We start from the raw sequence: 26842 nt of genomic DNA, 5'->3' as shown, positions 1-26842 counted from the left end.
GCAAGCAGCATCAGACGTTTAAACGTGTTTGAATCACATTATTTCATCAACAAGGTGTAGATAGATTTCTTGAGGCACCTACCTGTCTACAGTGAAGAAAATAAGTATTTGAACACTCTGCTATACTGCCAGTTCTCCCACTTAGAAATCATGGAGGGGTTTGAAATTTTCATTATAGGTGCATGTCCACTGTGAGAGACATAATCCAAAAAGAAAAATCCAGAAATCACGATATATGATTTTTTAAATTAGTTATTTGTGTGATACAGCTGCAAATAAGTATTTGAACGCCTGTCTATCAGCTAGAATTCTGACCCTCAAAGACCTGTTAGTCCACTTTTAAAAGTCCACCTCAACTTCATGTATTATACTGAATCAGATGCATCTGTGTGAGGTCGTTAGCTGCATAAAGACACCTATCTACCCCATACAATTAGTATGACTCAAACTTGTAAAATGGCCAAGACCAAATAGCTGTCCAAAGACACCAAAGACAAAGTTGTGGAACTCCACGTGGCTTTAAAGGGCTACGGAGAAATTGCCAAGTAGCTTGGTTAAAAAAGGTCCACTGTTGGAGCAATCATTAGAAAATGGAAGAAGCTAAACATGACGGTCAATCTCAATCAGAGTGGAGCCCCATGCAAGATATCACCTCGTGGGGTCTCAATGATTCTTAAAAAGGTGAGGAATCAGCCCAGGACTACACGACAGGATTGGTCAATGACGTGAAAAGAGCTGAGACCACTGTTTCCAAGATGACTGTTAGTTATACACTAAGATGTCATGGTTTGAAATCATGCATGGCACAGAAGGTTCCCTGCTTAAACCAGCACATGTCAAGGCCCGTCTTAAGTTTGCCAATGACCATTTGGATGATACAGAGGAGTCATGGGAGAAGGTTTTAGGAAATGTTTGAACTCTGTAATTGCAAACAAAGGCTACTGTACCAAATATTAACATTGGTTTTCTCAGGTGTTCAAATACTTATTTGCAGCTGTATAACACAAATAAATCATTAAAATAAATCATTCATTGTGATTTCTGGATTTTTCTTTTTAAGTTATCTCTCTCACAGTGGACATGCATCTAAGATGAGAATTTAAGACCCCTCCATGATTTCGAAATGGGAGAACTTGCAATATAGCAGGGTGTTCAAATACTTATTTTCTTCAGTGTATGTTTTGGGTACGAAGTTCCATGTCAATTTGGTCAGGTCTCGCTGAATGCTATACTTGTGTTGCGTTCATCTACTCTGGTTTCAACATGTAAGGTTGAATTACACCGGTTCGTCAAACATGGGAAGTATGAGAAAATTCCTCCTCTTCAGTTCCCATCTCTTCCACAGAGCATTCACAGAGTGATGTCACACGGAAGCAGCTTCAACAGAGCCTCGGTTTGAAACAGACATGGGAGAAATTTGGATTCCAAAGAAAATGTGCACTTTCATTTCTGTTGTGTTGAGAATTAAAAAAAAAAATTGAATGAGATTTTAGCTATATTTGTACGATAGATAAATAAAATACATTTCCTCTGGATTAGCACTTTAAAGAGACAAAAGAATTATATAGCACTCCAAGACATGTTACAACTGTCAATTTTATTTGAATGAATTATGATGAACATCAAATCAGTCTTAGATACATATTAATTTTGCTATTAGAGAAATATGGTCTGAATAGAAGAGTTAGTGTAGGTAAATCAAACAAAACAAAAAAATTACTGATCCAGCAAAAAAAAAACAAAAACAAAAAAAACTGGAAATATGCAGACCACAGGCCACTTCAAATAAGTATGATTGAATTTTGAATAAAAATTTGCATCCGTTATTCCAAAAAGATTCAGATCTGTTTCGTTGTCTTTCCTCATCGTCTCTGGTTCATTCCGGTGACATTCTTTAACTACAGGCACAATCAAAACAGGAACAAGTTTGATCGTTCAGTTAATCGACATTACCATTACAATGGTACACGATCCCATTATCATTATGAGTTTTGAAAAAAACCCATTAGATAAATTTGAAAACTAATTGCCTTTTGTGTGCTTCATCAGACATCAGAGAAGACTTACAGTAACAGCTGCTCCTATGACCCCTTGGAAAACTGCTTTGCCTGTTAATTGCACCTGTAGGACCAAACAATACATGACAGTTACAATTTATACATGCATGAAGAGATGGCTTCACTCTATCTTCTGAGCTCTCTTTTTACAGTGGCTGCATTTTTTCATGTACGAAAGATATCCCCCTCCCGGAAGCTGTCACCTTATCATGATGGAGGCGTTTCTGTGTCCCAGCAATCCCAAGAGATAGGTTCTCTGGGGCTGCACGCCCCTGGTAGAGTTACCCAAAACATAAAGCCTAACCTAACGAAAAGTAAAATGAAAAATATTTAAAAAACATCTCATACCTAATGCTGTTCAATGCGCGATGTTGTACTTTACATAATTGTGAAGTAGAATAAAAAGTAGAATAAAAATTATACACATTGTTCCCACATTATATATCTTCTTTTCCTTTCCCCTTGTCTCGTTAGGTGTCGCCAAAGCGTGTCATCTTTTTCCATGTGCGCCCATCTCCTGCATCTTCCTCTCAAACACCAACTATCTTCATCTCTTCCCTCACAACATCCATCAACCTACTCTTTGGTCTTCTTCTCGCTCTTTTGCCTGGCAGCTCCATCATCAGCACCCTTCAACCAATACCAACTCTTTCGCCTCTGGACGTGTCCAATCCATTGAAGTCTGCTCTCTCAAACTTGTATCCAAAACATCCAACTTTGGCAGTTTTCTGATGAGCTCATTACTAATCCTATCCAACCTGCTCACTCCTAGAGAGAACCTCAACATCTTCATTTCTGCCACCTCCATCTCTGCTTCCTGTGTTCTCTTAAATGCCACCGTCTCTCATCTGCAAATCATGGGTGGCCTCACCCCTGTTTTATAAACTTTGCCCTTCATCCTAGCAGAGACCTTTCTGTCACATACCATACCAGACACCTTCTGCCAGCTGTTCCAACCTGCTTGGACCTGTTTCTTCACTTCCTTTCCACACTCACCATTGCTCTGGATTGTTGACCGCAAGTATTTGAAGTCATCCACCCTTGCTATCTCTTCTCCTTGGTGCTTCACTCTTCCCCCTCCAGCCCTTTCATTCACGCACATATATTCTGTTTCACTTTGGTTAATCTTCATTACTCTCCTTTCTAGTGCATGCCTCCATCTTTCTAATTGTTACTCCACCTACTCCCTGCTTTCACTGCAGATCACAATGTCAGGTGCAAACATCATGGTCCAAGGGGACTCCAGTCTAACCTCATCTGTGAGCCTATCCATTACCACAGCAAACAGGAAGGGGCTCAGTGCGGATCCCTGGTGCAGTCCCACCTCCACCTTAAATTCTCACATCTCACCGCTGTTCTGTTGCCCTCATACATGTCTTGTACTATTCTAACATATTTCTCCGCCACACCAGACTTGCACGTGCACTAACTCAGTTCCTCTCTTGGTACTCCGTCATAGGCTTTCTCTAGGTCCACAAAAACACAATGTAGCTCCTTCTGACCTTCTCTGTACTTTTCCACGAGCGTCCTCAAGGCAAATAATGCATCTGTGGTACTCTTTCTAGGCATGAAACCATACTGTTACTTGCAGATACTTACTTCTGTCCTGAGTCTAACCTCCTCTACTCTTTCCCATAACTTCATTGCCTGGCTCATCATCATTATTCCGCTGTAGTTTCCGCAGTTCTGAATATTGCCTTTGTTCTTAAAAATGGGGACTCCCACACTTTTCCTCCATTCTTCTGGCATCTTCTCTCCTGTTAGAATTCTATTGAAGAAGTTGGTCAAAAACTCAGCCAACTTTTCCGAATTGCTTCCATACCTCCACAGGTATGTCATCAGGACCAAATGCTGTTCCAGTTTTCGTCCTCTTTAGTGCCTTTCAAATTTGAACGTTGGTCTAACTCACATCATACGTGTGGGGGATAGCCGTTAACCACATTATGCATAACACCCTCAATTTCAAATTTCAGCCTCATCATTTGATGTGATACTCTTTTCACCTCCAAGACATTCACCAGCTCTTCCTTTAAAATAAACCTACTCCATTTCTATTCTCATCTACGCCATGGTAAAACAATTTAAACCCTGCCTCTAAACATCTAGCCTTATGACCTTTCCACCTGCTCTTTTGGATGCAGAATATATCAACCTTTGTCCTAATCATCATGTCTAAAGATTTCTGAGCTTTTCCTGGTGTAGTCCTGTCATTCAATGTCCCTACAGTCAGTTGTTGGCTCTCTGCATTCTTCTTCTGCTGATGAATACGCTTTTCTCCTCTTCTTTGTCTTCAACCCACAGTAGCTGAATTTCCACTGACAACCTGCAGGGTGTTGTTAACTCAGGGCACGAAAGACCCGATATGAGATTCTTTTGATGAGCGCTCATATTTGTTTGACTAAGTTTAACACTGGATGCCCTTCCTGACACTATCTTCTGCATTTATCCGGGCTTATGCCCCATATAGGGCTACATTTCCCCTTGTTATAGTGTTCCCCCATTATTCGTGGGTACTACGTTTCTTACACCCCCACGAATAACACAAATCAGAAAATACAGTGATCCTTCTCTTCTTCACGCTTCACCTATTGCAGCTTCGATGCATTACTTTGTTTTTTCACCCCCGAAAAAAAGCCAGATCGGCATACGGTACTGCATTATGGGAAGACACAGTGATACAAGGCGAGTGATTGGTCCCTAGTGCGACATCAACTAATGACAGCATAAGTTGAGTCATCTCTTGTTATGCTAAGTTACAATTTTGTGGCCCCATCATGGAGTGAATGAATCAGCCTCAGCCTCATTTCGGTGGAGACGAGCCCTCGCCATCACTCGCCCATGCCTCATTGGAGCCCCAGCCACCTATTGCCATCACCTCGGCGCCGCACGACCCCCAGTCACCTCTTGCCTATGCTTCTCGGCCATGCTCCACCCCCAGCTACCTCTCGCCTATGCCTCGAAGGCAATCAACCTCAAGCTGCCTCTCGTCCAATTCTCCGCGGCGCTCGACCAGCAGCCGCAGCCTCATGCCCATGTCCCGGCAGCACTCAACCAGTAGCATCTGCCACTGCTCTACCATGCCTCGGCGGTGCTCGACCAGTAGCAGCATCCACTGCATCTCGACCTTGCCTCGGCAGTGCTCGACCAGCAGCATCAGGCATCGCTTCTCGCCCACACCTCAAGGGTTCTTGACCAGCAGCAGCCGCGCTTCTCAACCACCGCTCGGCAGTGCTCAACCAGCAGCCGCCGCCTCTCGACCACCCTTGGACAGTGCTCGACCTGCAGCCGCCGCCTCTCGACTATGCCTCAGCGGTGTTCGACCAGCACCAGAAGCACCGACCACCCCTCGACAGTGCTCGACCTGCAGCCGCCGTCTCTCGACTATGCCTCAGCGGTGTTCGACCAGCACCAGAAGCACCGACCACCCCTCGACAGTGCTCGACCTGCAGCCGCCGCCTCTCGACTATGCCTCAGCGGTGTTCGACCAGCACCAGAAGCACCCACCGCCTCTCGACCATGCCTCAACGGTGCTTGACCACCAGCAGTAGCAGCCACTGCCTCTCAACCATGCCTCGGCAGGGCTTCATCCGCAGCTGTCACCTGCTGGTTCCTCCTTTGCCATTGGGACCATCTTTGCGGACAACCACCTGAGTCACCCCGTAGGGACCCTGGTGCTTCGCGTCAGAGCCTACCTCCTGGACTGCTCACCCAAGCTACCCCTTCGGGTGGCCTGGATAGACTGGGTAGGGGTTTGTGGGTGGGGGTTTAATGAAGTAGCACATCACGGACTCTGGCTGCTATTGCAAGGGCGTACCATGTCATTATGCCCCTCACAACAGAGAGGTGGTAGTCTGGTAAATTTAGTCCATGGAGATGTGAGACCAAGGCTGGCTTGGAAAAGGTAAGAGGCATGGCAAATCGGTTGAGGGTAGGTATCAAGATTTACCTTGGGAAGAAATTTGATTAATGCTCATCAAACACCTGTTTGGAACATCCCACAGGTGAACATGGTAAGTGGGAACACGTGGGTGCCATGACTGGATATTAAACATCAATGTGTAAAAGATATCACGACAGGGGCTCAAGAACACTTCAGAAAACCAGTGTTAGTAAATACAGTTTGGCGCAACATCCTTAAGTACAACTTAAAACTCTACTACGCAAAGCAAAGCCATTTATCACAACACCCAGAAACGCTGCCGCCTTCTTGAAATGGCCAAGGTGAAACTGATATAATGGAAACGTGTTTTTGTTTCAACGAGTCCACACACTCCTGCCTATTTTAGCAAGACAAAAAAAAAAAAACTTGATTGTGCATCTGTTAAAACAGTATGGCTCTGTAGTAAAACAGTGCGAGTACTAGAGTGACTGACTAGACTGCCTGTCTGCCAGTCGTGACCTGTTCCCCATTGAAAAAGTGTAGCACATTATGAAATGTAAAAAAATACAATGGAAAACTGAGAATACAACCGGTGTTGAACAGCTCAAGCTGTATATCAAGCAAAAATTGCAAATAATTCCACCTACAAAGCTGCAACAACTAAGTGTCGTCAGTTCCCAAACATTTATTGAATGTTTATTTAATTAATATGGTAAATGACCCTTTTAGTGGGAAACATGGCCCTATCCTAGCTTTTTTGGAACATGTTGCAGCCACAAAGTTAGAAGTTAATAATCATTGGCTAAAACCAGTTGATCATGGTGGGTGATTCAAAAAGTGAGCATTGGTGAAAAGGGTTTTGAGCTTTTATGAGAGTGGTGAGGGGCCTTGCGATCTTGCTGGAGTTGCAGATAAAGAAGGTAGAAGTTGGCAAAGGTTGCAGTTCTTTCCAGGTAATGGGAATGGCCCAGCCGGTGATGGCTTGGTTCTTGGTGGGTTCTGATTTACAGTTGTCCTTTTGCAATGGTGTAACTGATCAAATATATTGAGCATGGGTGGAAAATTAGTAGGTTTGACAAACATGGTTCTCAAGTTCGCGCTGGAGGTCTTAACCCCCATGCCTGCTGTGTTCTTCTGGAGGGTGGGAGAAGATTAATGTCATCAAGGTACACAAATATGAACTGGTTAAGCCCGTCACGGAGGGTGTCATGGATAAATGATTGGAAAACTATAGAGGTGTTTAAGATGAACGGCATGACAAGGTACTTGAAATGTCTGAGAGGGGTATTGAAGGTGGTCTTCCATTCATTCCCCTCTCAGATACAGATGAGGTGGTAAGCATATCGGTGGTCTGATTCTATGAAAATCTGGGCTTTGCAAAAGGGTTTCTCAAAGGATAAGATAGACTTTTTTTTTTATGGTTATGTCGTTAAGTCCTTGGTAGTCGATGCATTGTCGGAGAGTGGTGGTTTTTTTTCCTACAAAGAAAAAAAACAGCCCTGACCAGATGTGAAGAGGGGCATAAGGAGTCCAGCGGCCAGGGAGTCTCTGGTGTAAACCTCCATAGCTTGATTCTCCGGACATGAGAGACTGAAGAGTCGGGTGGTTGGAAGTGGAGCTCCTGGTAAGAGGTCAATGGCACAGTCGTACGGGAGGTGGGGATGTAGAGAGATTGCCAAGTTCTTGCTGAATACTGGGGGGAAGTCATGATACTCTTAGGGAATTCAGCAACGGTCCATTGAGGTGACAAGAGGGGGGTGGGTCGTCTGGGGATGGCAAAGCAGAGAGTGGAAAGGAGAAAAGCAATGCAGACTTCATCCAGTGATGGATAAATGAATCCAGTCTATGGCAGTGTTATGATTTTGGAACCAGGGAATTCCAAGAACTAAGGGGGTCTCAGGAGAACGAATAACAAAGAGTGAAATGTTGTTGTGGTGATTACCGGTGTAGTGAACAAGGACCTGCCAACTGGGGTGTTGCAGAGTTTCCACGACTCTATAAACTGCATTTTTTTATATTGGCCTGCGGTGAGATGGTTTTGGTGGCTCCAAGAACTAATTAACATCTAACCTCGTAGTCTGGACTTCAAAAGGCACCACCAATCCGGACCAAGAAAAAGGCTGAGGACACGTCCAATGGACCTTAACCGGCTTCCAGTCAAATCTTAATTCCTGGAACATGGACCGATGGCATTACCCACTGGTGTTGAGAGGAATTGTAAACTTGGTGATCTGTGTCAATGGAAGATAAAATGTTTCAATATTTCATGAACACTGCAGAAATATTCTAAATATGTACCTGGATCTTTGTGTCAATGTGTCAACTCTGTAAGCCTTTTCAACTTGGTCTGATTCACCTCAGTGTTGAGAATTGTGCCTCAACTTTGACTTAAAGCAGTGTCTAATAGGATTTTGAACAGTAAGCAACTGATCTGCCACAACCAAAAATAATTATTCTTTGAATGAGAGGAAATTTTTGGGAATGTTTAGTTTATGATTGCAAGAGTTCAAATTTAAAACAGCCATGTGTCTGGTCTTCCACAATCCCAGTTGCCCATCCTTCATTTGAATATGCCTTTGGCGCATTTAAAAACTTTTTTACAAGCTCTTGCTCTTGCTGTTTTGAGTTTCGTTGTTTCCGGTCCTGCTGGGAGCACACCAGGCAGGTGGCTTTGGGCCAGCCCCCTCCCTTTTTTTCTTTCCTTCGGGCTCAGTAATCGACAAAGCAGAACAGACTTAGGAACTGGTTAAGTGCATCACGGAGGGTGTCATGGATTAATGATTGGAAAACTATTGAGGCGTTTAAACTGTACAGCATGACAAGGTACTTGAAAAGTCTGAGAGGGGTATTGAAGGTGGTCTTCCATTCATTCCCCTCTCAGGTACAGATGAGGTGGTAAGCATATCGGTGGTCCGATTCTATGAAAATCTGGGCTTTGCAAAGGGGTTTCTCAAAGGATGAGATAGACTTGTTTTTTTATGGTTATATCAGTGAGTCCTTGGTAGTGAGGTGATAAGCTTACGGCATGGTGCTTTCTGCGTGAGCTGACCCACTCTCGTGCATTCTCTCAGAATCAACTATGTCAAAACACAAAAAGAATTTGCCCCCGGTAGTTTAAGCCACTGTACAACAACAGATGACAAGCTACTTTCAAGACATGAAGACATTTTGAAAACCAGTCACTGAGCAATAAAAGGTTGCTGGTAATCTGACAGAGGGTACCATTTTTTGGGGGGGGGGGGGGCAATTGTGCAAAAAAAAAAAAAGCAAAGTCCTTCAGCAATCAGAGCAGTTTGAATGACTAATAGAGCAATAGTCTCGTCCAATGACCACTGTGCAAAGGGTACCGAGAAATGCCAAGAAATGTTTGGAGTTTAAAGTGACTAGTAGAGGGATAATATGGAATGTCTATTATGCAAATGTTGAAGAAACTCCTCTGTCTATTGTGTAAGTGGTGCAAATACTACTCAAGGACATGTGTGACCAGTTTTGGTCAACAGATGTACAAATAGTGAAGCGTGGCAAGACTACTACAGTGAGTGGATGAGTAATGTATAAATGGTCCAACAGAAATGTGTCAACAAACTCGAGACAAAAATTATCAGCGTGGTGCAGTGGAATTGTAAATTAGCTGTTAAAGAAGTTAATAGCAAGAGGGAATAATTTGTTGGAATTCTGGACAGAGAGCTTATCTTTGAGTTGTCTGGAGAGGCAATTTGGAAAAAAAGACCCCAAAGCACAGCATCTTCCCACCCACCTTCACTTTGCAGGGTAAGGAATTCAATGGAGTATTCCGATATGGATTCAACACCCTGAGTGAGCATGAGGAGTCAACAAGGGGCTTCTTTTCCCTGAACAGGGTGATTGAATACTTAACCGACTTCAGCGGAACAGGAATCAAATGAATGGAGTACCGGGGAGGAGTTTTGCCATAGGGATGTGCACCATTTTCCTGCTTTGCCTTGGATGAGGTTACTGACGAATCCTGCTTTGGACTGTTTGGTGGGATAACTGTTGAGTCTGGAAAACCAGGGTGCATTTGAGAGAGAATTGGCTAAAAGTTCCAAAGTGTGTGTGTGTGGGGGGGGGGGGGGGGGGGGGGAGTTTGAACACCTTATATCTTTTTAATGAATGAATGGCATTTGTCACCATATGAAATTGTACAATGAAATCGTGCATTTATAAAAGCAAGGTAAAAATAAATAAAGAATACAAATAAAAATCACTGTAAAATAGAATGCATAAAAAGCGTTGCTCAAGATGTTGAAATCAGCGTGCCTTTTGAATTAATAACAAGACAGGAGGAAATATGAGAGTTCAAGGTGATGATGCACAGATAGCAGGAGCTCAAACTGTTTAACTGTGTGTAGTGTCCTTAAGAATGTTCCGAGTTCTGCTGAGGCACCGTGATGAGTAAATGTCTGCCACAGAAGGAAGAGGGCAGCCAATTATTTTTGTGCTGCTTGGATTGTCCTCTGATGCCTTGCTCTGTGTCTGTCCAGTTTCCCTACCAGATGGAGACACAACACAATACCAGGCTCTGGATGGAGGTGTGGTAGAAGCTCAGCCGCAACTTTGTTTTTTTGTTTGTTTTGCAATAGGGTGATAGTCATTGAGACTAGTTAAGGATTTCTTTTTTGGGATGGAAATGATTGTCGTAGATTTCAAACGAGTTGGGTTCACTGCTAGGGGCCAGTCAGAGGTTGAAGATTTGCAGAAGATGCTGGAGAGCTGGGGGGCACATCTCTGAGCACCTTGCTGGCACTGAAGCAGCTGTCTATCACCAAGATAATACAATGCAAGCAAATACGCTGTCGAGTTCCTCTTCTCAATACTCGCTTGTGTCTCCTGGTGTCACATAGCAGCCTCTAAAGTTTGTGAGGCTCTGGAGACCCTGCCACACCTCTTGAGGTCTGTTTCTGACGAGATGGGACTCTATCCTCCTCTTGTACTCCTCTTTGGCATTATTGAAACATTTTTTCAGTTCAGCTTGAGCCATCCTGTAAAGAGTTCTGTCTCCTGATCTGAAGGCAGCCTTTAGGAGTGCACGGACCTGGCTGGTCATCCAGATTTTCTGGTTTGGAAAAACCTGGATGCTTTTCTTCACACACACGGTTTCCATACTGAACGATATCTTCAAGTACAGCATCTGTGGATCAGTCCAGCTCCTGTTGTACAAAAACGTCTGTCAGTTTGTTGAAAGCAGCCATGAGATTCACTGGGTGCAGCCTCCGGCCAGGTTATTACAGCATTTGTGGTGGGCCTGGATCTGCACCTGAGGGGGATGTATGGAAGGATAACCACTAGGAAGGTGTGGTCTGACCACATCACACACCAGGGGTGTGGTTTTGTAGCCCTTTTTAATGTTGGGGTACACGTGGTCTAGGGTTTCCAGCCCTTGTTGGACATTTAACATGCTGGTGGAACTTCAGGAGTACAGTGTACAGATTGGCCTTGTTAATGTCCCCGGCTATAATGTGAATGCCTTCAGGGTGGGTCTGCTGCTGTTCATTGATGACGTACAGCAATAGAGAGAGGGCAGATTTAGTTTTAGCATCCCGTGCAATGTAAACAAATGTGATGATGTCAACAGTTAGCTCCCTCGGGACAAAAAACAAGTTGGACATGTAGTCAATGTTGGTTGAACAGTGTCTGTCAAAAACCACAATGTTGTTCCACCAGTCGTCATGCACGTACACACAGAGCCCTCCACCTCTTTTGCCAGAGTTTTCAGTCCAATCCCAGGTCTCCGTTATAATGAGGACGCAGCAATCATTACCAGTGATTCTCCATAAATTGTAATTCCAACTCGCTTATTTTGTTGGCGATGGATCTGATGTTTGTGAGGTACAGGCTTGAAAGAGATGATCTGTGTGGTTTGTTCTTGAGCACGAGACGGCAGACAAACCAACAGCCCCAGCTTCTGCTTCCTCTCCCTCCTCCACCTGCGCTGCTTCGCTGGTCCGAAAAAAATCCACAGCAAGCCCGGGGGTCTCCCAAGCTCGTCTGGAACATTGTGTTTGCAGTGAAAGTCCCTTGAAACTCCTGTTTTGTGTGAGTATACGAAGTCCAAAAGTTCCTTGCGGGTGTAGTAGTGTAGTCCGATGCATACATGAGCAAAGTGCCCCAAAAAACAAAGATAAACAATAAATAGATGCACTGATAAGGAAAGCCTTAAGATGCTGCATCTACGCAGGGTGATATCTTGCTGGATATGAGAAATAAAGGAGACCTGTTACTAAAGGGAATGGAGAGTTTCAGTGATTTTTTGCAATGTCTTGTCCTGACATTCTATGTAGGCACCTTGGAGATAATGATGAACACTTTATTTAGGAAAAGAAATGGAGATGGTCCTAGGTGGGTTGGCAGGCAGTAACATGAACAGGTGGAAGGCAGTGGTGAGAACAGGAATGACGTGGATCAAGAACACGGGAAAATACGCTTGAAGTAGCTGCAATACTTTGGTGATGATTTCTGAGAACAGACAACCTTAATGCAGGTGGTGATGAGGGCTGATTGGTGACGGGTGCGCAGCTTGTGGAAGGTACTGAAAGAGGGAGGAGAGGTGAGAGAAAGAGAAAAAGGCAGGGTGCAAAGCTCATCCAGTCTACCATAACGAAACTGCAGGGCGGTATTGTACCTGACAGTTGGTCAACAAAGGAGAACATCGCAAATGTCAATTTCCAGTTGCTTGTTGATGAAAAGAACAAATAAATGCTAAAGGTTTTCTAGGTATTCGCATGAGTTTTCTCAATGTTTTAGGTGTAGTCTAAATTGTTAGCTGCCTCAATGTTGGCATAACACATTTTGTTTCACTTAGCTGATTCTGTTTCGATGTGATCACTGCATTGCTCCTTGGCTGAGGGTGAAGTAGAGGCACCGGAGAAATTCCGCCACAACACGTCAAAGGCAGGGAAGCTGTGTTAATTCTACTCTGTGGTATTCAGAGGTGTTTCATCATATTGGTTCTGCAAGCCCCTTTTCATGATAGTCAAACTTCTGATCGCCACTTCACATTGTCCATTCTTACAGGCCGCACACACTTACTGCAGATGGTTCTTCTCCCCCAGCCAGTAGACTTAAATATCAAAATTTAGAACCAAAATTTTAAAATTTTTAGGACTCTGGGACATTCAGAGTGTTAGTCACGGTTACAATTCATTCTTAATAACTGTCAAGTTGTCTTTAACTCCCTCAGTCCTTTGCGCCAACTTGTAAAGGGCCTTGGTCTTCAAACACATGAACAACTCAAATCTTCCTCTTTTCACAGTTTATTGATGGTTGAAGTGGTTAGAGGGTTTGGGTGAGAGTGTGATTAGAGGTTGAATAGCTTGAAAACCAGTTGCGTCTGACCGGAAATTGAGGGGTTCCTTTGGGGTTTTCAGTTGCTTCTTGGTTGCTTCAGTTGTTTGTTGGTGATTTATTCCTTTTGCTGGTAGACTTTCTTTGTTCCACACAAGCTCACATGCTGTCTGTGAGCAATATGGGCGCCCCTAGCCTCTGAAAGGAAGTTTGAAGAGTTGTGTGATTGAGGTTTCTCTGCCCCCTGCAGGTCTGGAGGGGGACAGGTGCTCTTCCTGTTAGTTGACTTGACATCTCGGTTCCTCAACCCAGAGAGGTCACATGAGTCCTGGATGCTCATTGTCTTTTTCTTTGTTGATGGTTGATGATTACTTTTGTTCTTCTACAAGGATTAGAACAATGATGCGTCGTACATCTTTGTGCAGAATTGTAGAGGGGATTTTTGTGGGGGTTTTCTTTGCTGATCCTCTTTGATCAGATTTGACAGTAGAGGCGGACGGGGTAGCTGGGGAAGGTCTTGATATGTACATCTATGACGACGCCTTTTTTGTCAGGGTTGACACTGACGACTCGGCCAAGTTTATACTGACCCCTCAAAGTATTTTGGTTTGCCAGCCAGACGATGTCTTCTGTGGCTACCTTCCTGTTTGTTATGGGGCACTTACTTCTGATGAATAGATTAGGGCGCACCAATTGACTCCACTTCCTCCAGAACTGGTCAACTTCAGTTTGGATGGTTCTTAGCCTCTTGTATGGGTAACCTTGAAAGTCAAAGCTTCCCACATCTCCCCTGGGTCCTGTTCTTCCCAGCAGAAGAGAGTTAGGGCTGATGTAGTCTACACACGGCTTTGAGTTCTGGCATCTATGGTTCTCTCGTTGGCCAGGTTAGCAGCCATGTAGAAGAGGGTTTGGAACTCACTCCATATGAAGCACCCGTCTCCTCCCAGGTTGTGCAGAGCGCATTTCACTGAGCATACAGGAGCCTCTGCAGCTCCATTCCTGTGAGGGGAATCAGCAGGGTAATGTTTCCAGCTCCATTATGTTCCATGCTTGGAGACTTCATTCTCAACTTTGGATGTTTCCAGCTTCTTCAGAAAGGCATACAGTTTTTTGAGGGCAGGTCTTGGACCCACAAATTTTTTTCCTGGGTCTGACCACATTTTCTTTGGATGTCCCCTCAATGCTGTGAATCTCTTGTAGGCCAACAGGAAACCCTCAGAGGACTGGTCACTTTCGACATCTGAGTGTAGAGCTCGGGATGCCATGCAGCACAAGACTAGCCCCCATACCTTGAGCCTTGGTTTCTTCTTCACATCATCCTTCACTTCGTAAGGGCCAAACAAATCCACAGATGTGTATTTGAAATGGTTTGGCTGGTGTTATCCGCTCGGATGGGAAGTCGTCCATGATTTGTTGGCATTTGGCTTTGGCTTTGCTGGATGTCACAGCCATTTACAATCTTCTGAGCCAGTCTTCGGCCTTTTATAACCCGTGCTTTCTTCTCATGCGCAGGAGTGTCCCCGCTATTTTCTCATGGTTTGCATTATGGGCTTCTTGTGCCAGAAGAGAGGATATCCATGCATCGCACGGTAAGATTGGTACAGCAGTTTTGTCATTGTTAAAGATCTGAAATATTCCTCCACAGACCAAGAGTCCAGTCTCTGCATCTTTGTATACAACCATCCTGTTGAGGGTGGTGTCTTGGAAGAATGCTCCCTCTTGGGCTGCAAGGAAGAGGTTTCTTTGTGAATCTTCATGTACAGCTTGTTTGACTCTGGACTTTATCTCTTCTGATGAAAGCCCCTCCCAGTTTGGATTACTTGTAGCTGGGGCTTTTGCCAATACTCTTTTCCATTTTGTTGCAGCCCTCCATACCCAGGCAACAACTCTGATCAACTTGGTTAGGCTGTTCTTCCTGATGTCGATCAGTTCTTTCACTGCAGATCCAGCTGGTAGTCTTTGGGTTTGAGGCTTGGGCTCTTTTCCATCTGTGGTGCCTCGTGGAGCATTATTACTAGTATTATTATTATTATTACTCTCATCTGTGACTTTTGCTGGATTACTTGCTAGATGGCTTATCGCATGTGCTTTTCTTCACATGTGATCTGGTCAGTGCTGTTGTGAAGGATTTTCTTTGGAGTTTGTTAACCCCTTCTCTGGCGTAGGCAGCAACTTCTTTGGGAGACTTTTTCGGCCACTTTTCCACAGGCAGCTTGAGGAATTGAGTTCCATTCTGCCACACAGAATCCTCTTGGAGGTCCTCTGGAGCTGCACCTCTTGTCATAATGTCTGATGATGTCCCCCTGGATCCACCACCAGTCATCAGTGGATGTGGTCTTCTGAATTTCTCCAACTCTTCTGAGGCGAATTCCGTAGAAAGCTCAACGTATTACAGCTTTGACTGGTTCTCCCTTCTGGTCGAGTGGTGTGAGCTTTGCTTTGGACTCGATGAGTCTCACTTCACACCCTTTGCCGTCTACCGTCTGAGGTACACCACAGCTCAGTAGCTCTGGTCACTCCCATCAGAGAATGTCGCTCTCCACGTTTTTCGGGTCCAGTTCTGTGGTGTGAGGCTTCTATGAAAGGTAATTTGGCTGAGGCGGACGTATTCTTCAAATTACTGGATTGCTTCTTCCCTCAACTTTTCTGACAATGGCTTGTCCCACGTGTTTCAGGTGTGCTGGTTACAGCCTCTTGGAAAGCTCTCCTGACTAGAATGGCACCCTTCTGTTTAGCAGGAGTACCAAGACATATTGGGTCATAGAGGCTAGCTACTTGGCTTAGCAGTTGTCTTCTAGTCAGTGGCTTGGGAGTTTTTTTCTCTCACCTCTTCTTCCAGGAGGTTTTGACCTACTCTCATTTTCTTTCTTCTCTCTGAGAAGTTGACAAGTTTGCAAGGATCGCAGGGGTACTGGAGCCCATCTCAGCTATCGTGGGGCAGGAGGCGGGGTACACTGTGAGCTAGTTGCCAGCCAATCACAGAGCAGATACAAACAAACAGCCATTCACAGTCACAGTCGCACTTATGGGAAATTGAGTCTCCAATTAATGCACGTTTTTGGGATGTGGGAGGAAACCGGAAAAAATCACGGAGTCACAGAGACAACATGCAAACTACGCTCAGGTGGGGCCAGGATTTGAATCCCTGTCCTCAGAAGTGTGAGGGAGATGCTCTAACCAGTCGGCCACCATGTGGTTCATGTGCTGCACCTAATATTAATCCAACAATCTTCCAAAAGTTTAAACCTCTTATTTTAATGTCTCCTACTAAGTCGATGCACTATACCTGTTTGGCAGAAGAGGCAATGTTGATTACATCCTGAATGCGGTTGTCAAGGAAGTTCCAACTGTTTTGGAAGTCGGGGGAGGAATCCTCAAGCATCACAAGCTCAGTGGTGTTATAGATGCCAGTCAGTGCTGCTCTTTTACTGTACCAATTCATCTGTAACAGATGAAAATATGAGAGAACTGAAAATTAGAACAGTCTCAAAACAAAGATCACTCTTTCTCCCACCTACAGTTCTGCTTGCTGTTGTCTTTTCAGTGCCACCGGCTCTAATGTGTAGATCACCATTTTATAAACTTTGCCCTTCATCCTTGCAGAGACTCTTCTGTCACGTAACACACACCAGACACCTTCTCCCAGGTGTTCCAACCTGCTTGGACCCATTTCTTCACTTCCTGACCACACTCACCATTGCTCTGGATTGTTGACCCCAAGTATTTGAAGTCATCCACCCTCGCTATCTCTTCTCCCTGGTGCCTCACTCATCCCCCTCCACACCCTCTCATTCACGCACATATATTCTGTTCTCTTCGATTAATCTTCATTCCTCTCCTTTCCAGTGCATGCGTCCATCTTTCTCATTGTTACTCCACCTACTCCCTACTTTTACTGCAGATCACAATGTCAGCTGCCAACATCATGGTCCAGAGGGATTCCAGTCTAACCTCATCTGTCAGCCTATCCATTATCACAGCAAACAGGAAGGGGGTCAGAGATGATCCCTGATGCCGTCCCACCTCCATCTTAAATTCTTTTGTGACACCTATGGCACACCACACCACTGTTCTGCAGCCCTCATACATGTCCTGTACTATTCTAACATTTTTCCGCCACACCAGACGTACACATGCAATACCACAGTTCCGTCCTTGGTACTTATTGCTATGTTGTTCCTTGTTCTTTTTTCTGAATGCCGTACCAGGGCAGCACCGACTGCTGGAGAAAAAATTCTTGTGTGTCTTTACACACTTGGCCATTAAAGCTGATTCTGATTTAGATTCCGATATGCCTCTTGTTTAGCTTTCGCCACCTCTACCTTTGTCCAATGTCGCATCTCAATGTATTCTTTTTGGCTCTCCTCAGTCACATTACCATCTCTATCCTTAATCACCCCTTACCTGCTGCACATCCTTTCCATCTCTATCCCTCTGTCTGGCCAACCTTTAGAGTTCCTTTTCTCCTTCTTTCGTGTCCAAACTGGTGTACATGTTGTCATATGTCTCTTGTTTAGCCTTTGCCACCTCTACATTTGCCCTATGGCACATCTCAATGTATTCCTTTCGCCTCTCCTCAGTCCTGTCACTGTCCCACTTCTTCATCTTCGTTAATCTCTTTTCCTGTATGACTTCCTGTATTTTGGGGTTCCACCACTAAGTCGCCTTCTCCCCTTTTCTACCAGAAGATACACCAAGTACTCTCCTGCCTGTACCTCTGATCACCCTGGCTGCAATTGTCCAGTCTTCCAGAAGCTCCTCCTGTCCATCGAGAGCCTGTCTTACCTCTTTACGAAAGGCTGCACAACGTCCTTCCTTTCTCAGCTTCCACGACTTGGTTCTCTGCTCTCCCGTTGCCTTCTTAATCTTCCTACCCACCACCAGAGTCATCCTACACAACACCATCCTATGCTGTTGAGCTACATTCTTACAGTCAGCAAACTCCTTCAGATTACATCGTCTGCACAAAATATAATCCACCTGTCTGCTTCTACCGCCGCTCTTGTAGCTCACTCTATGTTCCTGCCTCTTCTGGAAAAAAGTGTTCAGTACTGCCATTTCCATCCTTTTTGCAAAATCCACCACCATCTGTCCCTCAAAGTTCCTTTCCTGGACTTACCCATCACTTCTTCGTCACCCCTGTTTCCTTCAGCAACATGTCCATTACTATCTGCATCAATCACAGCTCTCTCTCTCTCTCTCTCTCTCTGGGATGCTCAGAACTACTTCTAGTTCCTTCCAAAATTTCTCTTTCAACTCTAGGTCACATCCTACCCGTGGGGCATAGCCGTTTGTCACATTATACATAACACCCTCAATTTCAAATTTCAGTCTCATCATTCGATCTGATACTCTTTTCACCTGCAAGACATTATTAGCTACCTCTTCAAAAAAAAATAACACTTACTCCATTTCTCTTACCATCTACTCCATGGTAAAATAATTTAAACTCTGCTCCTGAACCTCGAGCCATAATACTTTTCCACCTGGTCCCTTGGATGCAGAATATATGAACCTTTCTCCTAATCATAATGTCAACCAACTCCTGAGCTTTTCCTGTCATAGTCCCAAAATTCAAAGTACCTACACTCAGTTGTAGGCTCTGTGCATTCCTCTTCTTCTGACAACGACGAATCTGGTTTCCTCCTCTTCTTTGTCTTCGACCCACAGTAACTGAATTTCCACCAAAGCCCTGCAGGTTAACGGTGCCAGGGATGGGCGTTGTTAACCCGGGCCACGACTGATCTGATATGGTATTCTTTAGATCAGGGGTGTCCAAACTTTTTGCAAAGAGGGCCAGATTTGGTAAGGTGAAAATGTGTGGGGGCCGACTATTTAGCCTGACATTCTTTGAACCATTAACATTAAATACAAATTAACTTTTTGGGATTTGTTTTAATTTAATTACAAATGGCATGCTTTTACTTTTACATTTTTTTTACATTTAGGTTTTTACCGAAATCACAAACCACAAAAAATTAAGAAAACTATAAAGGATATCTAAGTTCATGTGAAACATTACATATTATTCACTATTATATGCTCACTGTAGGAAAAGTGCTGAAAACAAAACAATGATCACTGCATATTCAAACTGTGATTTTGACCATCACAAAAAAATTAATTAACTGAGATTTAAGAATTTATTCAACTCAGAGGACTTAACAAAGGTCTTGCCTGCACTAATGTGAAGGGTGATACTGGGATCTTGACTGCAGTATGTAGTCCATGTCTGGCTCAAGAGCAGTGGTTTTGATGCGCAAGATGTCACGCAGGTGAGAGTCACTCAGTCTCGTCCTCATGCGGCTCTTGTTAATGTTCATAACGGAGAATGTCTTCTCGCACATGTATGTGGAGCCAAACAAGCTCAGCATTTTCTTAGCAAATGTCCAAATTGCTTGGAACCTGCCTTCATCCAGCTGGCGGTAGAAGTTGACAAGAGGGAGCTGTTGGTGCCGACTGCGATGCTCGGCGTCACACTGCAGCTCAATGAGCTCCAGTTGCAGGTGGTCTGGAGCGTCATCAGGGTCCACGGAGAAAGGAGAGGAAAAAAGCGTGATCTCCTTTTCAATAGCTGCAAAGTCCCGAAAGCGCTGCTGAAACTCCTCAACCAGAGATGAGATGTCTGCTGCATACTTTGTCATTTGCGCACTGATATTGATCTGTGGGAAACTGGTCACAATTTCCTGCAGCGACGGGAAATGTGCGGTATTGGGCTGCGCCTGTGACAGGTGTCTTTGGAAAAGTAGCAGCTTGGTCCGAAAGGCTTTGATGTGTGAATACAGTTGGCTTACCACTGCATTTTGCCCTTGAAGGCTTGTGTTCAGCGCATTCAGATGTCGCATTATGTCAACTAAAAATCCCAAATCAGCCAGCCAAACAGGATCATTTAATTGTGGCATGGGTTGTCCCTTTTTAGTCAAGAATTGTCCAATTTCCTCCCTGAGAAAGAAGAAGCGCTGCAGCGCAGACCCCCGACTGAGCCACCTTACGTCGGTGTGATACAAAACATCTCCGTATTCAGCCTGGATGTCGAGAAGAAACTGTTGAAACTGGCGGTGGCACAGCGCTTTGGAGCGAATATAATTAATAGTCTTTATCACCGGTTTCATAACATTATCATATTTCATATATTTGGCACAGAGAACTTCTTGATGAATAATACAGTGGAGTTTAATAGCGCTGCCTCCTTCTTCGCTGACTTTGTTACAGACAAGGCTTGATAATCCACTCCGCTCGCCAGCCATGGCAGGTGCGCCGTCCGTAATAATCCCGGTGACTTTATTCCACTGTGGTTTCATGTCATCTACGGTGGAACAAACAGAAACAAATAAATCTGTTCCTCTTGTTTGGCCCTTCAGACTCTGGAGGTCCAGAAGCTCTTCACTCACGTCCATGTCATTGTCCACTCCTCTTAAAAAGATCAGTAACTGAGCGGTGTTGGACGCATCCGTGCTTTCATCGCACGCTAACGAGAAAAAGTCAAACTCAGTTCCTTTTGCCTCTGTCTCTTAATATCTAATGAAACGTCTTCAATTCTCCGTACCACAGTATTACGAGCCAGGCAAATATTGGCAAACTCTTGCTTCTTCGCGGGACAAATTTTCTCAACCATTTTCATTACACAGTCTAATAAATTCACCCTCAGTGAAAGGTTTGCAGTGCTTTGCAATCAGCGTTGCCACTTCGTAGCTTGCCTTTGTGGCATTTTCATTTGACTCATGGACTCTTGTGAAAAAGCTTTGCTGTGCCGTTAAAACAGCTTCCAGTTGCTTCACTTTTTCACCGCGTTTGTTCCCAGTTAGCTTGTCGTAGCTAGCATGTTTCGTCTGGTAGTGCCTCTTGATGTTGAATTCCTTGAAAACAGCCACAGTCTCTTGGCAAATTAGGCAGACACAGTTGTTTCGTATTTCAGTGAAAAAATACTCAAATTTCCACTTGTCCTGTAAGCGGCGGCCCTCGCGGTCAACTTTCCTTTTTTTGTTTACAGACGCCATGTTAGAAATGGGCTGGGCTGAAACGATCAAGCAAGGTCAAGGGTCACGGCGGCCAGAGTGCGGCCACAGGGCTACTGCCATCTTCTGGTGAAATGAAAAATATGAAAAATAGCTTTTTGTACACATGTATTTTATACTGTGGTCAACAGTGCTGGCGGGCCGCATATTATTGATTTCATGATAGAGGCCGCGGGCCGGTAAAAATTTGTCCACGGGCCGCAATTGGCCCGGGGGCCGGACTTTGGACATGTCTGCTTTAGATGAACGCTCATATTTCTTTGGCACAGTCTTACTCCGGATGCCCTTCCTGACACAACTTTGCATTTATCTGGGTTTGGGACCGGCCTACAGATAGCACTGGCTTGTGGCCCCCATAGGGCTGCATTACCTGAATTTCTTTCTATCATGTCAAAATTTATTATTATATTGTATTATAGCGCCTCATTTTTAAATAACTCTTTGAATCCTAAAAATATGGAAAAATACTGTGCTTAACATATATTTGCTTGCTTTATAGAACGTTTCAAATATTGACATCTAGAAATATGAAAAACAGGCATGACTGCAATGTTTATATGAAACTTTTTTACAAAGGATATGGCACAAATCCATTTAATTCCTACGATGCTAGCTTTATGTTTGCAGATTTTGGGGCATTTGATCTGGATGCCTCCCGGATGCCTCCCTGGTGAGGTGTTCCGGGCATATCACACCGGAAAGAGACCCTGGGGACAACCTCCAACACGCTGGAGAGTCTTTCTGCTGACCTAGGAACATCCTGGGATCACTCCGGAACAGCTTAAAGAAGTGGCTGGGCAAAGGGAAGTCTGGGTATCCCTGCTGAAGGTACTTCCAACGCGACCCGACCTGGAGAACCGGTATAAAATGGGACGGATGGGCGGGCGGGTGGATGGATGGATATTGATAGTATTGACCTATTGAGAGCTGTAAAACCTCACACCACATTGCCTCAATTAGATATTCTAAGCAAAAAGTTCATGATTACACCAAAGGGCATCTAACAGTCAGGTAAAGTGCTTTATTCCGGCAAATGCTGAGGACATAAAAAGTGAGCAATGTGGAATGTATGAGTAGAGAAGGGTGCAGAAGAATAAACTCACTCACATTAATAGATCTGTCTCCAGCATAGTACCAGATGTCATCCACCAGGGTGGAAAGGTGTTTCAGACTTTTAGGGATGTTGTGAGGCAGGAGCAGAATACTCATGGCCTGGGAACACAAAAGCAAAGTCAAGAATCTAATGTAAGAGTTACTTTGGTTAGAAATTTCGTTTTGAACAAGGGGGCCTATCCCTACGCCTATTCATGCTATGACACATCAATCATCATGCACCCATTACCTGTGGCCATGTTTCGATATAGGGGATATGCATCCTCAGTCTAGTCTCAACAGCATCTCTAAGAAAGTCAGCAGTCTTCTTTGGTCTGGAAGAGAGCCATCAAATACTTCTGGAACTTTACCATAACTATTAAATTGTTACATTACTATAGCATTATGGATGTGTGTGTGTGGTTACTTGCACCTACTCTGCTTGGCCCAACTGGACTTGCTTCTGTTGTTCTGCTAGTGTCTCTGCCAGTTGTGAATTACATTGAGCAATGAAATGTAGGACCAGGTCTCCAGCTCCATTATAGAACATCCCAGTGGATGCAGATGACAGACCTAGGGTCTAGCATCAACATACAAACCAGCACAAGAAGTCAAGTTCAACATGATCAGTTCTGAATCTCGTGGAATCACTTCAACTAAATTAGTGCCTGCTATTCACTCCCAGCCATTTTAGAGGATTTTGACTAATCTCCCAAGGGTGCACAATTTAAAATTAATGACAATTATTTTGATCAATATTGTAATCAAGATTATCAGTGAGGCAGCACAGTGGTGCGACTGGGTAAACCCTGTGCCTCACAGTTCTGAGGGCTAGGGTTCAAATCCCAGCCCCACCTGTGTGGCGTTTGCATGTTCTCCCTGTGCCTGCGTGAGTTTTCTCCGGGCACTCCGGTTTCCTCCCACATCCCAGAACATGCATTATTTGGAGACTCTAAATTACCATAGGTGTGATTGAGAGTGAAAATGGTTGTTTGTCTCTGTGTGCCCTGCAATTGTTTGCTAATCAGTTCTGGATGTAGCCTGCCTCCTGCCCGAAGATAGCTGGGATAAGCTCCAGCATTCCCATGACCCTTGTGAGGATAAGAGGCTCAGAAAATGGATGAATGAATGGATGCATTATTAATCACAGTTCTTCCTACTGTTAGGGGAAAGTATTTTTATTGCTCTACTTTTTAAGAAACCAAAAAATCTTTCTACTGTATCTGAATTACAAATTCCAATCACAAATGGTAACTTATGGAAGAAATTACAGTCCTGGCAAACAGTATCCGCCCCTTTCATGATTTCTGGTTGTAGTTTAATGCATATCTGTTACAGACAAAGGTTTCAAATTAAACCAAACCAATTTTAATATCACTCAGAGACATCCCAAGGAAATATCAAATGCATTTTTCAAATGACAATTCAATTTATTAAGGCACGAAAAAAAAATCCAAACCTTTCTGACCCTCTGTGAAAAATTTCCCACTGAACCTTACAAATGGTTGTGCCACCCTTAACTAACTGAAATCAAGTGTTCACGATAATTCGTAATGAGTCTTTCATATCGCTCTGGAGAAATTGTTTGAACTCCACCATATTGGAGGGTTTCTAGCATGAATTGCCCTTTTAAAGGTCACATCACAGCATTTAAATCCAGACTTTGACTTGGCCACTCCCAAACCTGAATTTTTTAGCTTGTTTTTTTTTTTTTATCCATGCAGAGGTGGAATTGCTAGTGCGTTTCAGATCGTTTTCCTCCTGATTCAAAAGGGCTTGATTTGAGGATCCTAATTGATGGCCGGATGTTCTCCTTAAGGATTTTAAGCAGAATTCATTGGTCCTCAACCATAGCAAGTTGCCCTGGTCCTGAGGTAGAAAATAGCCCCAGACCATTACACTGCCACCACCATGCTTCACTATTGGCATAATGTTCTTTTTATCAAATGATGTGCCGTTTTTACACCAGATGTTGTGGAAGATTGATCCCATAAGCAATGCATGGAACCAATTACTATAACCTAAACCTGATGATTATACATTTTTAATGAATAATTTAACCAATTATTATAAACCATTGTCTAATGGTGCTCTTTATATCTCACAGTCCAAAGTAGCATTCTAATATAGTTGGGCATACAAAGGCAGTAATAAATTGCACCTTGAGAGGCCTCTCTGGGAAGCCTGCATTAGACAATAGACAGGAAAGCTGTCATGGTCCTGCCAGTCCCACCCTGGCTGTGTGGGTCCCCGCACAGCTGCGCTGATTAGGAGGCGCACACCTGCGCCTCATCAGCAGTGATTAACCCCTGTATATATAGGACACAGAGGACGGTCGGGCTTTGCTAGATCATCGCCACCCATGCCTTGGTCCCGCATTCCTGATTGTGAACCCTGGTGTAGCAACCTCCGCCTGTCCTCCGACTGACCCCGTAAGCTTGACGTCTTTGATACTCCTGCTATCTCTGATCGATCTCCCGTGTACCGACCCCTGCTTGCACGTGGACCTGCTCTCTACGACTGATGTCTTAGTTACCGGTGCTCTTCTTGACTGTCTGCCTGATTCCCGACCTTGGAACGAATAAACACTTTTCCCAAACTACCTCTGCATCTCCACATTTGGGTCCTCCTCCAAACCGATGGGTCGTGACAGAAAGATCTGGCCAACACAGGACCCAGCAGGAAAGACGCGGCATCGCCGGGACCGACGCGAGGTAAACCGACCGCCGAAGGACCAAGCCTGTCCTATCCGGGTAGGCTCCATGTCACAAGCACCGCCTGTGTGTCATGATTACATCCGGACCACGACCCGCTCACCACCTTATATTCTTTTGGACTCTGATTTTTCAGACTTTGAGGAAGACCTTGATTTATATGACCGGCTGCCTTACTACGATTCAGATTTCGACTGTGAATGTCCTCTCCCTATCTTCAGTCCCACTCAGTTTGTTTCACCTCCCCGTGTTTCCAGCTCCCAAGTGTCTTCGCCCGGTAGGTCCAAGTCCTCGTCCTCCAATCCTTTTTTGGGAACCCGGTTGGCGATTTATCCGGGTCCTCTGCGTGGTGGCCAGAAGAGACGCCCAAGCAGGGTGCCCCCTTGTACCTCCCGCTGCGCAGCGACAAAGAGCGCCGAACTGGCGGTCCTCACGGCCCAGGTTCAGCGGGGATTAGAAAACCAACCGAGCTACGCCCACGTCGCGGTTGCAACAGACTCGCTGCTGACTCACGCCCATGCTGTGGTGGCAACTGACCCGCTCCCGTGCCACGCCCACGTTGCAGTGGCAACGGACATTCCTGACAAATCACACTCACACCGCAGTAGCAACGGACCCGCTACTGAGCAAAGTTCACGTCGCTGTGGCAACGGAGCTACCGCCACGCCATTCCCACATCGTGGTTGCAATCTCACTGCAAGGTCACGCTGCGGTAGCCACTGATCCGCTACCGAGTCAAGCTCACGTTGCAGTGGAAACAGATCCGCCACCTCGGCACACCCACGTCGCGGTTTTAACAGATTCAGCGCAAGCTCACGCTGCGGTAGCCACTGATCCACTACCGAGCCGAGCTCACGTTGCAGTGGAAACAGATCCGCCGCCACGCCATGCTCACGTCGTGGTTTCGACAGACGCGCTACTGACCCATTCTCACGCCACGGTATCCATCGATTCCTTTCCGAACTGCGCTCACTGGTGGCAACAGATTCACTGCCGTGTCACACCTACGTCGCGGTGGCGACAGGCTTCCGGGTAACCCTCGAAGGAAAAGGATGGAATTGGCGATCGAAGATAGGCCTGCCAGAGCGCCTTCAATGACTCAGAAACGAATTGCAGAGGGCTTAAGTTCCGAGGATGGAGTGAATTCAGATAAAGATGAGGCGAACTATTTTCCTCCAGTTAAGAGGGGGAGGACTTTATCATTCCCGTCGCTCCATGCTGTTCCCAAGAATGATCTGTTCATGGCCCCTAGTGTCTGCCAGTTCTCCTCCGGAATCCCTGACTATGAGCCAGTCGGATTCCGTCTGAAGGAGTCGACTCTCATTCATGAACAAGTGCCCAGTTCAGAAGTGCCAAGGCAAACACCAAAAGAGCAACAACGCAGTGTTCTGCCGCCTGTGGGGTTTCAGGAGTCACTCTCCAAATCCCACGTTCCTGTCCAGGAGGTGGCGATGGTTCCGCAGCCGCTTCACGTTCCTGTCCAGGAGGTGGCGATGGCTTCGCAGCCGCGTCACGTTCGTGTCCAGGAGGTGGCGATGGCTCCACAGCCGCCTCACGTTCCTGTCAAGTAGGTGGTGATGGATTCACAGCCGCTTCACGTTCCAGTCCGGAATGTGGCGACGGCTCGTCAGCATCCTCACGTTCCTGTCCAGCAGACAGCGACGGCATCACAGTCCCCTTCGTTCCAGTACCGGCGGCGACCGGCCCGCGGCCATCCCACGCCCCTGTCTCGACGGCAACAGGAGCTGGGGAGTTCAGATGGGCCACCCCGGAACTGGAAGG

General features: G+C 45.2%; 1 protein-coding gene across 3 annotated transcripts in view; it reads right to left on the bottom strand.

Annotated features, from left to right (window-relative positions):
* Positions 1–1578: 1578 nt before the first annotated feature.
* Positions 1579–26842, bottom strand: part of coq9 (coenzyme Q9 homolog (S. cerevisiae)) — a 41893-nt gene continuing 16629 nt past the window's right edge. For 2 of the 3 annotated variants that reach the window (XM_061823327.1, XM_061823326.1), the window contains exons 4-9: positions 22784–22926; positions 22597–22681; positions 22362–22466; positions 16526–16681; positions 2068–2121; positions 1579–1898 (exon numbers count right to left, since the gene is read on the bottom strand). In XM_061823327.1, coding sequence (XP_061679311.1) covers positions 1863–1898; positions 2068–2121; positions 16526–16681; positions 22362–22466; positions 22597–22681; positions 22784–22926 — 579 coding nt within the window. In that variant the 3' untranslated portion in view covers positions 1579–1862. The remainder of the gene's footprint in view (positions 1899–2067; positions 2122–16525; positions 16682–22361; positions 22467–22596; positions 22682–22783; positions 22927–26842) is intronic. The other variant, XM_061823329.1, reaches the window with a different exon arrangement.

The sequence above is a fragment of the Syngnathoides biaculeatus genome, chromosome 6, assembly GCF_019802595.1.
Source record: "Syngnathoides biaculeatus isolate LvHL_M chromosome 6, ASM1980259v1, whole genome shotgun sequence".
NCBI lineage: Eukaryota > Metazoa > Chordata > Actinopteri > Syngnathiformes > Syngnathidae > Syngnathoides > Syngnathoides biaculeatus.
This window is presented reverse-complemented; position numbering and strand designations above follow the sequence as displayed.